Source organism: Callithrix jacchus, chromosome 4, assembly GCF_049354715.1.
Source record: "Callithrix jacchus isolate 240 chromosome 4, calJac240_pri, whole genome shotgun sequence".
NCBI classification, from domain to species: domain Eukaryota; kingdom Metazoa; phylum Chordata; class Mammalia; order Primates; family Cebidae; genus Callithrix; species Callithrix jacchus.
In genome coordinates this window covers 142,067,702-142,080,459 of record NC_133505.1, presented here as the reverse complement: position 1 = coordinate 142,080,459, position 12,758 = coordinate 142,067,702, and the positions used below count along the sequence as shown (strand labels likewise).

At 35.0% G+C, this 12,758-nt stretch overlaps 1 protein-coding gene across 39 annotated transcripts in view; it reads left to right on the top strand.

The window, feature by feature from the left end:
• Positions 1-12,758, top strand: part of AHI1 (Abelson helper integration site 1) — a 239,998-nt gene that overhangs the window by 152,790 nt on the left and 74,450 nt on the right. For 2 of the 39 annotated variants that reach the window (XR_013534547.1, XM_035296776.3), the window contains one exon: positions 1,761-1,807. The exons of 34 other annotated variants lie outside the window; for them this stretch is intronic. Coding sequence is in view for 4 of the 5 variants with exons in the window: in XM_035296776.3 (XP_035152667.3) it covers positions 1,761-1,807 (47 nt within the window). In the remaining variant the exon portion in view is untranslated. Of the gene's footprint in view, positions 1-1,729; positions 1,808-2,835; positions 2,955-12,758 lie in introns of those variants that run through there. 3 more of the 39 variants (XM_078370125.1, XM_078370123.1, XM_017971412.4) reach the window with 3 other exon arrangements.

Here is a 12,758-nt window from a genome sequence, read left to right as displayed (position 1 = left end):
AGTGAGCATTTTTTTTGAAAGTCATGTCATTGCTTCTAAAGTTTCGGATTTTGGAGCCTTCCAGATTTTAGGTTTTTGGATTAGGGATATTCAAACTGTACCAATTTTAAGAAAAGAAAGATAATATTAAAGTATTTGAATTGTGTTCATGGTTAACATATGCCTTAGTAGCAAATTAACTCTTTTCTATTTGTAACAAATCCCACTTATTGATTTAAGATATTTGATAACTTAATATGTGGGACTCCAGAAAAGACCAGTACATGAGGAATTAGCATAATCCTTAAAAAGTACTTGACTGTAGTATGTATGTTTCAGTTATCCTTTAGTAAGTATGCTAAAAGAATAGCCATAGCATTATATAAATTTTATTCCTTAGTATTAAAAAATTAAGGAATGGCAATTAAGAAAAATTTATTATTTTAATGTATCTGAATAATATACTCAGTCCTTTTTAATGTGTTTTTCTGAGGAAGAACTAGCTGCTTGTCTTTTTCTGTGTCTCTACTGTAAACTAAGGATATTACTGCCTGTCTCCCCAACAGTCCCACAGCTTGCCAACACTTAATCTTTGCCCTTTCTCCGTAACCTCTAAATAGAATCACAAGTCTGCTCATTATTATTACCCAGTGCCCTCTGGTCCCAGATTGGGACAGGAAAAGCCTGATTTTCACAGAAATGTAATTTTACTTAATTTCCATCCTTGAACCAATATTCTCTTATTTTCTTTAAAGGGCTTAAGAGAAGAAAATGTCTAAGATAGGGAGGAAAAAAAGGAGTCTCTCTAAAAATTTATCAAAGTGGGATATTTGTAACCCCACACTTCGTATTCTACTGACCCAAAAAGAAACGATACCATGATTTGAGTCTCTACTGGAGCCTGAGAAAAAAACAGAAAAGGAGAGGGCCAGGATTTTAGAATAGCTGAGGCTGGGACCCTGAGTGGCTTCTCGACCCCAGGCCTAACTCCCAATTGCCAGCTTGCTTCTTTACCCATTTTCATGCCCACATCCCCCTTACTCCAAGTACTGTTATGAATGGCGGTTCTAGGGGAGTGCTAGATGCTAGTTGCAGCCATTAAGCAGGTGAGGGAAATTAGCAAATGAGAATTTATCAGACCTGTTTTCAAAAGGAAAGATGTTTCTTAACATTCCAAGTTGGAATTCTGAATGAAGTTTTCAGTAAACATATGGCTATGGTCAATCAAACTTGAGTTTGATTCTATGGTGCTATAATAGAATGCAGTGTTTCTTCAATAAATAAAGATCAGCCTGAGAACAAAACCACCTCTGTCCCTTTGTTCCATGTCACCTCTCACTCTCTTTTTATTTTTCATTTATTACATGAACTTTGATTTTTTTTTTGTTTGAGATTTTTTTCTTTCTTACAAATATCCCACATTTGTTTTTGAGATGCCTTTGATGGAAACTAAAAAAAAAAAAAAAAATCTCCATATGGCATTACCATGCCCTTCATTAAAAAGAATCAAACCTCTATTTTTAACTGTTTATAACCACTTAATTTTTGTAGCATGCTCAGCTCTTGATTTTATTCATACCTCAGAGTACATTTTCTAGGTTTTTTTTCAAGAATTAGAACATGGGAAGTGAACTATCTGAGTTATTATTATTTAAATTACATTTTAATACTTGTCAGTTGCCTTTACTATTAGACAGCTTGCCAAGATTTTTATTTACTTGAACATACCTTTTCCCTCAAAACATTGCAGAAATTGATTATCTTTGCATTCTGGCATTTAGTATTGCGGAAGAGACATTGGACATCAGACTGATAGTCATTCTCTTCTGTAAGTAACCTATGTGGCCTGCTCATATGTTATAAATATTGCTTTATTTTCTTTATATCTAATTTCCTAGGTCAGATTTGATGGTTAAATTTGTGGATTTATTTCACTAATTTTTGTCTTGAATGATATTCATTCAGACATTGTACTATTGATAATAGAAAGAGTAAATAAGACATGAAATAATCATATTAGATTATAAAGACTTACATCATGCCACTTTAAGAATTAGTCCCTCTGCACCTGCTTATAGCCTACAGTAAGTTAAGGATAATATCAGCCCCAGATTAATCAGAGGTTATTGTCTGAACCCTAAAAGGCAGGTGTAAAGTTAGTTAATTGTTAAGTCAGCACAAGTTTGAGTCCCATATTTACTTTAAATGAAGGACTTATTTGCAAATCAAAGAGAAATGGCAACTAGATAAGGAGGTATTCCCCCAGGAACATAGTTAAGACATACCTACCTGCCTTTCAGTGTACAGTCATATCCATGGCAAATCCCATAGCTTTTCATATTTTCTGGCAGAATTAATATACATGTAAAAGGCATTGAAACATGATAAGCCATACTGAATATATAATTTTTAGCATCTTGAGGAGTATTGTTTTTGAATTTCTTCTAGTGAAAACTAATATGATAAAATTCAAATGACATCAATATGAGCTATTTGAATGAATAACTTAACTTTTACTAAAGCTCCTACATTCCAAACTTGTAACACTAATATTAATATTTTTAATTTTTATTCAGTGACCCTGTAACCCCTGGTACAGGGATTTGGGGGCAGTATATAAAATTATAGCTTGCATTTTCACAGAAGCCTACACATCTATTACAACAGGTTGAAATAAAATTCAGAGTGTCTCATCAGTATTACACAAACGATGAAACACTTGCCATTTGTCTTAAGTATTCCTTTAATTATTAGAATTTAAAACATCCTAACCTGATTGAAAATTTAAATTTTGATTCATTATGCTTCATATTTATAAGACCAATTTTAAAAGCTATTAATTTATTCCTTCTGCAGTTACCCTTCAAGTTTTCTAAGGGCTGAATGAATTTTCGTCACATGATTTTTCATCAGTAGTAAACTTTAATATGTTTTGGACTTATTTTGTTATTCTGAAATATTTCTGAGATATTTGTAATGTTGTTTGCCCTTAACACTAAACTTATTCGTAAATATACTGATCTGAATCATACAAATTAAATTTTATCCTGTCTCTTAGGTTATATGATATCTGTACTCACTCAACAACTGTTGGGTTGTTATTGTTGTTAGATTGTTATCATTGTTTAGCCCATTCTCTAGATTCACAAGATTGCTACCTATTGCACTGTTACACTTTTGCATACTTTATACATATACTACCTAGTGCACTGTTACACTTTTGCATACTTTATACATATATTCATGAAATATATGGCTATTTCATATTTTAACATAATATTCGGGACAGCTTATATGTAGATATATATATATATGAGTTCAAGTGAAATGTCCATTTTTCAAAGGAAGCACTTTATTTTCTACAATCTATTGCATTTTCCAAGAATTCATAGTATGTAAACTGGGGTGAATGGGTCCCTATAAAACTCATAAAATAGAATCCATGGCCAGTCTCTTCCTGTAGGTAATTGCAGGGTGGAGAGGGAAATGATAAACTATAAGCTTTTATAACTTGTCATAAAAGAACTTGTTTTCACTTATCAATAAAGTAGCAATTCAAAGCAGTTCTATTGAAATTCAAATATAAATGCAAAATAGGTTCTCTTTAACAACCACTTGTAGTTTTCCATAATATAACATTTTTTAAGTATCTGCACATCAGTTTATTTCTCCAAACATTATAAATTATGAAATTTATGTTGATTTTTTTCCTGTTGGCATACTCCACTGGCATTTGTGTTTTTCTTAGACTTTTTTTTCTCCATTTCTCATTTGGTTTTGTGAAACTTTTCTACCTGAAAAACTTAAAATTCTGAAAATGTTATATTACTGGAAGATGTAATAGCAGCATAAATTGAATTTTCTAAATAATCAGGAAACATTAAGTGTACAATATACATAGGATTGTACCATACCAAGCACTGGGAGGTATGGAAGTACTATGGGAAAAGTAGAAATATCAAAAAAAAAAAGTATAAAACATGGTTTTATAGGTCTTTAAATATATATTATATATATACCTATATAATGTGTCTTTGAGTAGTTCTTGATGTCATTAGAAAAGTGACCTGTAAACAGCTAAATCCTAATATATGAAATGAATAAAAAATTCAGAACAGTAACAGAAGTAATATCATGTCACCGAGGCAGTTTGTGCCCAAGTATAGGAATATGGTGTAAGGCTTTCAGTGCTATAGGAATTCCCAGTACTGGAGTGGTTTGGGAAGGCTGTTTAGCATTGAAAAGTGCTAAACCAGATCTTGAAAGGATGGAATTTTTAAAAGAATAGAATATGCTAGACCAGAGTAACCGTATGACCAAAGATCATAGAAGAAGGACACACTGTATACACACAGTTTATAGATGGGTAGACAGTTTGACTGCAGCAGAGTAAATGAGATAGTGGAAGATTAGAAAATGTGATTTGGGCATGACTTATAAAGATCCTTGAATGTTAGATTAACAGTTAAGACTGTCTGTATAAGCAATAGTAAGGCATTTGATCATGAGAATAATATGAACAAGGGAGTAATGTTTTAAAAGGATTAAAATAAAAGCAGCTCATGAAATTGCTGGTGGTGGTGATAGGAAGATGGTAACTGAGCTGTGAAGCTACAGAAGTCTACGTTTGTGGTGACAAGGATTTAAATAAGGGGACTAAAAGAATCAGTGTGGAAATGGAAATAGAGGTATGCTTATAAAAAAGACTTGGAGATGAGAGCTGATGAAAGGGACTCAAAGGAAAGTTGTAGTTCAAGAGGGAGATCTCATCATTGGAAGGCCCAGGCCTAGGTTGTGGGAAGTCATGTATTATCGCTGCATGCAGGTTCTTCACAATTGGTATCCAAAGGCCCCATCCAGGAAGGAGGTGCAGGTCCAGAGTCTTTAGAAAAAGCTGAGTCCGGAACCATTCTCCTCCTACCCACCTCCCAAATCTATTCCACAGAGCTGTTTTTCCAAAGCACAAATATGATCATGTATTTAAGATCCTGTGATGTACCCCATCACCTACCAGATGAAACTTTAGTTGTTTTGCATATCATTTGAAACTCTTTTGCTACTTTTCTAAACTTATCTCCAGTCTGTCCCCACTACTCACTCTGGCCACTCTGAGCTACTTGCAGTTCCTGAATATGGCTATGAGAAGCAGTGTTAGATAAAGAACACCTGACTCCAGAACCAAATTACCTGGCATTAAGTCCTGATTCTTTGGCTGTGTTTGTCTTTAGTCACATTTCTTTACCCCTTTGTGCTTCAGTTTGCTCATCTGTAAATGATAATACCTACCTCGTGGATTGTTACGAGGAATAAGCGAATTAATGCAAATGGGACCTCACTTGATATATTTCTGTACACCAGCTGCTGAATATTATTTAATATTTCAGGCTTGAGAAGTAAAACTAGGTCAAGAATCAAAGGAAGGACCCAAGGGTCCCAGTTAGGTCAGGGAGATTAAGAACAAGGGAGTCTAATGAATATTGCCTCCCACAGCTTGCTTGTGTCTTAGTCAGTTTTCTTTCTTCATTCTTTTTGTTTTGTTTTCTTTTGTTGTTGTTGTTTTATGTCTGTATTTGTTTATTGCGTATTGTGACTCTTCCCTGATTCAATGCAGAAGTTCAGTTACACCAGGACAGTAGGCATGAACTGGGACTATCTGGGGCAACCCTAAATGTATGATCACCTTATTCATCAGTTCGATAAGTCATGACAGCCAAAGTGGTCTTTTAGGAATGTAAGTCAGAATAAGTTAACCTCCTACTTAACACCTTCAATAACTTTTCCTTATGTTTAGGATAAAACCCAAACCCTTTCCTAGGGCCAGTAGGGCCTTGCATGATCTGCTCTCTGCCTGTCTCTTCAGCATCATCCTATGTTACCCTCTGTTCTGAGTTTCTCGAGCACAACCAGACTTTCTCCCACTCGCCCATAGGCCTTCAAACATTTGATCTCTCTGCTCCTGAATCTACACAACCTTTTGCATAATAAGCTTTTTCTTTAGATCCCAGGTAAAGGTTAACTTTTCAAAAGACTTTCCTTCACCAGTCTATCTGAAGTAGATTTTCCCCCGTTAGTCTTTATTATTATACCTTCTTTTTATTTCTTAACAGTTATCCCAATTTGGATTTTTTTATTTCTTTTCTTATCTGGTCTTCCTCATTGGGTGTACGTTCCATGACAGCATGAACCATGTTCATCTTACTCACCACTATTTATAGTCCTTCATTAGATACTGCTTAAGTGAATAATTGTATATGTGCTGAAACTATAAGAATAAATAAGAACAGAGAGCCAGCCTGGATGTGGTCCATATTTTAAAAGGTGGAAGAAGAGCCCTCAAAGAAAATAAATGGTAGAAAGGCAAGCAGGAGATCAGGGATAATGTAGAATCTCAGAAACTAACGTGAGTATGGAAATGGAGGGAGTTGTATTTTGTTGTTGTTGTTTTTATTTATTTATTTATTTTTGAGACAGAGTCTTGCCCTGTCGCCCAGGCTGAGTGCAGTGGCACAATCTCAGCTCACTGCAACCTCTGCCTGCTAGGTTCAAACAATTCTGCTGCCTCAGCCTCCCAAGTAACGGGATTACAGGTGCCCACCACCATGTCCAGCTAATTTTTGTATTTTTAGTAGAGACAGGGTTTCACCATGTTAGCCAGGCTGGTCTCAAACTCCTGACCTCGTGATCCACCCACCTTGGCCTCCCGAAGTGCTGGGATTATAGATTTGAGCCATGGTACCCGGCTGGAGGGAGTTTTTAATGCTACCACTGTGAGAATGAGAGCAGAGCCCAGAAAGGAAGCTGGATGGTCACACTAGGAGGCATGATGAATCAGAAGCAATTCAAGAGGCCCTTCATGACAGGAGATGGAAAATAAAATAGCAATTAATTTAGTCTTGTTTATATGTTACTGACTTATTTCAGAAAAGAAAACATTTTGCCAAAAGGATGCCATGAGATAAACCTATATAGAACGTGAAATAAATATTTCTTTTTGTGTTCTGTAAAAGTAGAAAGTAAAGTTTGGGTAATTGTACAACAGTATTCCATTCAAACTAAGTATTTCTCAGATGGAAAGAAAGAGCCAGCAATATGAATGAGGCAGGAGAAAGATGCAAACTGGGTTTTAGCATTTGACAAAGGAGTAGAGTAGGTCAGTTGTGGCAAGGTCTCTTACCATGGGACTTATTTTTCTAATTAGTAAAATGAGGAAAGTTGAAGAAATTGATCTTAAAGTCAACTTTTGGTTCTAATGTTCTATGAATCTTTTTCAGCTGCTCTTATTGCTCAAAGACAATATATTAGAGCAGAAAACTGAAGCAGATCTTTTGTAGTCATCCTTTGAATGCTCACTTATCATTTCATTCATTCTTAGGATTCAGTTAGAATTTACTTCCCTATGTTATGCATGTGGCAATTAACACCCACCACCATTTTTGTTGAAAACTTCATGCTGCTTAATAAGTGGGCATAGGTTAGTTGTTGTCCGTAGATTAGAATCTAAGTCTCTTTGCTAAAGGACCCAGTCTCTCCAGCTTCATAAACCCAATGATTGATAAACAGTGCTAAGCAGTGGGATGTGGGATCCAGATATCTGTGCAATTTAGCCAGCAGATGGGTTGGAGAACATGTATAGTATATGATGTGAAAGAGGGAGGGCACTGGTCAGGCTGCCTAGTGTTCTGTTGAATGAACACCCAGTAATCTTTTTTATTCATTTCTTATACCCTCACTATTTTTTCTAATATAAGAGAAAGGGCCAGGTACAGTGCCACATGCCTGTAATCCCAGCATTCTGAGAGGCCAAGGCAGGAGGATCACTTGAGGCCAAGAGTTCAAGGCTGGCCTGGACAATATAGCAAGACCCCATCTCTTAAAAACAACTTTTTTTTTTAAACTAGCCAAGTGCAGTGGCACGCACTTGTTGTCTCAGCCACTCTGGAGACTGAGGCAGAAGGATCACATGATCCCAGGAGTTCAAGACTGCAATAAACTATGGTCGCACCCTGCAGTGCAGCATTGGTGACATATAAAATTATTAAACTTAATGGTGCTTTGTTGTGAACATTAATGATATGATAAAGGCTTACATGTACTGAACACTTACTGTGTTACCAGTATATAGTTCTGATGTCTTTATGTCTACTTTCTTTTAATCTGCATAATGCTATTTTGTAGATATTATTATTCCCATTTTATAAATTTGAAACTGAGGCACTGAAAAGTGAAGAGAGGCTTCCCTAGGGTCACACACATAGTAAATATAGAGCCAAGAAGTTATTTTCTCTTTACCTAACATGTTACCTAAAAGCCTCTGAAGTTACTGAGATTTCCATCAAGAGTTTTTCAAAGATTGTGTTATCTACTAACAATGGGATATTGTGGTAAGAGTATTGAGACATTTCTAGTCTCTATACATTTCTAGTTATTTAACTTCAGCATATGAAAAGAAGGCATCACCAGTTACTAAAGAAAGAGTACCTTTACTTGTGGATGCATTCTTTTCTGGAAAATATAAAAGCTAGTTCTATGTTAAGAAAACTGTGTTCATTAATTAAGTTTTATTCTTTGCTACAAATAATTAGCATATTAGCTCTGCTCTACATTTAGATCATTGTAGTACAAATCAGTTTCCTCTTACATAAATATAGCTCTTAAAATGTTTGAGGACATCAGTTTCATCTTGTTCTTCTCTTTTTTAGGCTATGTCCTTCTTTCTTTTTTTACTTCTCTTAATATTGATTCCTTTCCAGTATATTTATGTTCCTCAGAAAAGTGGCATCCAGAACTGGACTTGATGTTCCAATTATGATACAAAAAATGTGGTGGTATTACTGGTTTCTATTGTCTGGATATTTTGTTATTGAATTGTGACCTACCATTACTCCTTGATATTTTAAAGATAATGCTATCTAGACAAATCTTCTCATTATTTATATATTAGTGCCTCATTATCCTTATATCTGGAAAGAACATGATAGTGGTGTCTACCTTGTCAATATTATTCTGTTGTTTCAAGTATTAAGTACCATGTCTAACAAACAGTAATCTCTCAGCCATTAGCTATTACTGTTTAACCATAAGTGCAAAATTCACCATGTAGTTTTACTGTATTTCATAGATTCATTTTTGGCTCACTACCCTGCTTGTCAAAATTCCTTTGAATCTTGATTTTTTTCAACTATGGTAGTAGTGTTCTTCCAAACTTTGTAGCATTGATAAGTTTTATAATGCCTCATATAAGTTTTTCTTTATTCAAAAACATTAGAAAAATATTAAGTAGTGCACAAAATCAAAATGGCAACAATTTATTTTCCTGCAGTCAATTTAAGTTTTTATTTTTAAGTCATTTTGCTTGGGAAGTGTTATTACTTAATGGTAATATCAGCGTTGTATTGTGCTTTGACAAAGTGTTTACTGCATGTCTTTTAAAGTAAGATTAAGTTACTTATAATTTTTTTTCCCCAAAAGGTAAATAAAATTTGATCACTCTAAGGAAGCAGTAATATAGTCACTAGCAGGAGGCAAACCTTGAGTTAACATGCCGTGAAATGAAGGAAACAATTATTTGGAAAAGAAAAAATTTAACACATATTATTGTGAAGTGCTACTTTCTATTTGGGGAGAAATTTAATCAAAGGTTATCACACTACTAGTGCCATGTTTTTCCTGCCTAGATGGACATCTACTATCTGCCCCACTAATATGTTCCATAGAGTGTTTTTTTGCCATGATAAACATGCGAGTTCACCAGGTTTCATCTTCTTGTGATACTCTATCCTGTCATCATCTCAGTGTCCCCAGCAGTGATAGTCTTTAACAGAGATAGCCCCACAGCAGTCACTAACACAGGCACACTTGGTATAACTATTAATTGGGTCACAGATTAGCTAGATGAATAGAGATTAAGTAAGATAAATCCCTAGAAGGGGGAGAAACCCTTCTTATTCTGTATTTTAAATCAAACTTCATCAGGTTTTCTTGTCAGCATATCTCTGGCTGGTACTATCTTATGGCAACATACACAGACTTCTCTGGGAGCACTTTTTGGATTCAGCACTTATTTTTACCAAATCTGAAAATAAACCCTGGTTTTCAGCAGAGGAATTCCATTTAGTAGATATGCATTTGATTTAGAAAATATGATCCCGTTTATAGCTGTGGGTATTCTACAGAAATATTTTACGACAAAACACCTTTCCTTTGTGATGATTTGAAGAACTTCAGTAACTGAATAATAATTGTACCTAATATTTATTGGGCACCTACTATGCACTGTGCAAAGTGTCTTATGCAGATGGTCTCACTTGAATGTCATAAGAATTCTATGAGGTAAATTATTATTATTATTATTATTATTACCATTTGCCAACTGGAAGACTGAGACAAAAGGTCTTTTACATGTCTTCTAGAAACAGATTTAATATGTTAATTCATTATGATAAATGAGCCAAAAATATTAACTCTCTAAAAGCAGAATAAGTTTATGTGAATAAACCATTAAACTCTAATGTCATTCAGTGGCATAAGGCAAATTTTGTGAAAATTGAGAGCAGTTTAGGTAGTAAATAACAGCAGTTAACATGTATGAAACAATGTATATTTTTTAAAGCCCTGCTACATACTCTATATTATCTCTTCTTATCTTTGTAGCATAACTGTAACTTTCAATGGGATTAGGCAGGGAGGGTGGTAATGAAGGTCAGAGACAACGCTAGATAGGCTGACCAGAATGACAGCTAAAAAGAGCACGACGACCTGGATTTCTCCTTAATAAATCCACCATGGAAGTTATCTCAGAGAGCCAACTTCTAAAACATTTCTTGGAAAACATTCCATCAACCCACAAAGAAGTTTCAAACAGATAACGATTTGAGGTTAGTGGATAGAATCTTAGTCAATTTCCTGGGAAGGGGGGCACTTCAGTTCTAATAGCTGTGGATTGGGTTAAAGATATGTAAGTAGCAGAGTAATCTGGATGTGAGAAGGGGATCTTGAGGTTTGGTGGGAAGAAAGGGGCCCAGAAGCTGTGGTTTTTGTAGTGCACTGGCAGAGTCACCTGTGACCTTGAGAAAGGAAATTACAAACACCTGCTACACTTCAAACTCCGCTACCCACATGCCACACACAGCTGCTTGAAGAAAAGGAGTGAAGGAATGAGAAGGTGATTATAAGTATCACCCAAGAATGAGGTGATGGGGCTGTTTCACCTCTTCCTTGAGATCTACTTGGTAAGCTCACTGTACACACCTTTCAGCTAATGTTCAAGCATGAAAAACTGTCCAGTTGATATACTAATCTTAATTCTTTTCTTTCTCCATTTTACTAGAAAAAAAATCTTTATAATCCATACTGTTACTATTTGGTAATTTAAAGAACCTAAAAATAAGCACAGCTCAGTAAAACTCCCGTCTTCCCCAGAACCTTCAAGGGGCCTTTCCACTTTAGTTTTTTGTCATTGGTACTACCAGCCATTTGGTCTTATGCACAACACCCTGGTTCACTATGTTAAGTTAAGCTGGTTCGTTGCTTTCTCCCTTGGTTGTATTTCCATAGTCTAACCTCTTTTGTCCGTTTCCATGGCCAGGAGCAAGGTTGTCTTCTCTGACATGGAGAGTTATGGTCTCCTTCTCTGTATTTTTGCTCACACTCTTGCTTTATTTGTCATAACCAACTATACTTCCTTTAACAATCATTTCCATGATGTTCTTTTTTTCTAACAGCTTTATTTGTATATAATTCACATGGCATAAAATGCACCCTTTTAAAGTGTACCATTCAGAGAGTTTTAATATATTTTTAGAGTTATGCAGCCACCACTTCTATCTAATTTTAAAACATTCATTGCTCCCTAAAAGAAATCCCATACTGATTAGCAATGATCCCTTCCACTTATTCTCCCCTAACAACTACTAATCAACTTTCCATCTCTATGGGTTTACCTATTCTGGATGTTTTATATAAATACACTGTGCAGCCTTTTGTGTCTGGCTGTTTTTACTTAGCATAATGTTTTCAAGGTTAATCCATGTTGTTGCATGCATCAGAATTTCATTCCTTCTGATGATCAAAAATAATATCTAGTATATAGATATGCCACATTTTTTATCTATTAATTCACCCATGGACATTTGGGTTGCTTCCATTTTTAGCTATCATGAATATTATTCTGTGAGCATTCATGTTCAGGTTTTTGCATGGACATAAGTTTTCAGTTCTCTAGGGTATATATTTAGGAGTAGAATTGCTACATCATATGGTAACTCCGTTTAGCCTTTTGAGGAACTGGCAAACTGTTTTCCAAAGCAACTGAACCACTTTACAATCCCACTACATGAATGGGAGTTGCAACTTCTCCACATCCTAATTTGTGACTGATTTTTTTGTTATAGCTATCCTAGTGGATGGGAAGTGATACCTCATGATTTTCATTTGCATTTCCCAATGACAACAATGTGAGCATCTTCTGAAGTGACATTTGTATATCTTCTTTGGAGAAATGTCTAATTCAGATTCTTTGTTCATTTTCTAATTGCATAAATTATAATTATGTTTTATTATATAATTATGTAAACTAGATTTGTGTGTGTGTGTATGTGTGTGTTATTCAGAACTTATCTTACCAAACCTAGAAATAATTTTTGGTTTTCAGAAATGGAATTGAAGTAGGCTTCCTCTGCCTATGGACTAGACATTCTTTATTTCTGTAGTTTCCTAATAAACTTGCTTTCACATTACTCTATGGATTCTCCTCTAATTCAAAAACAAAAATGGAAAAGAAA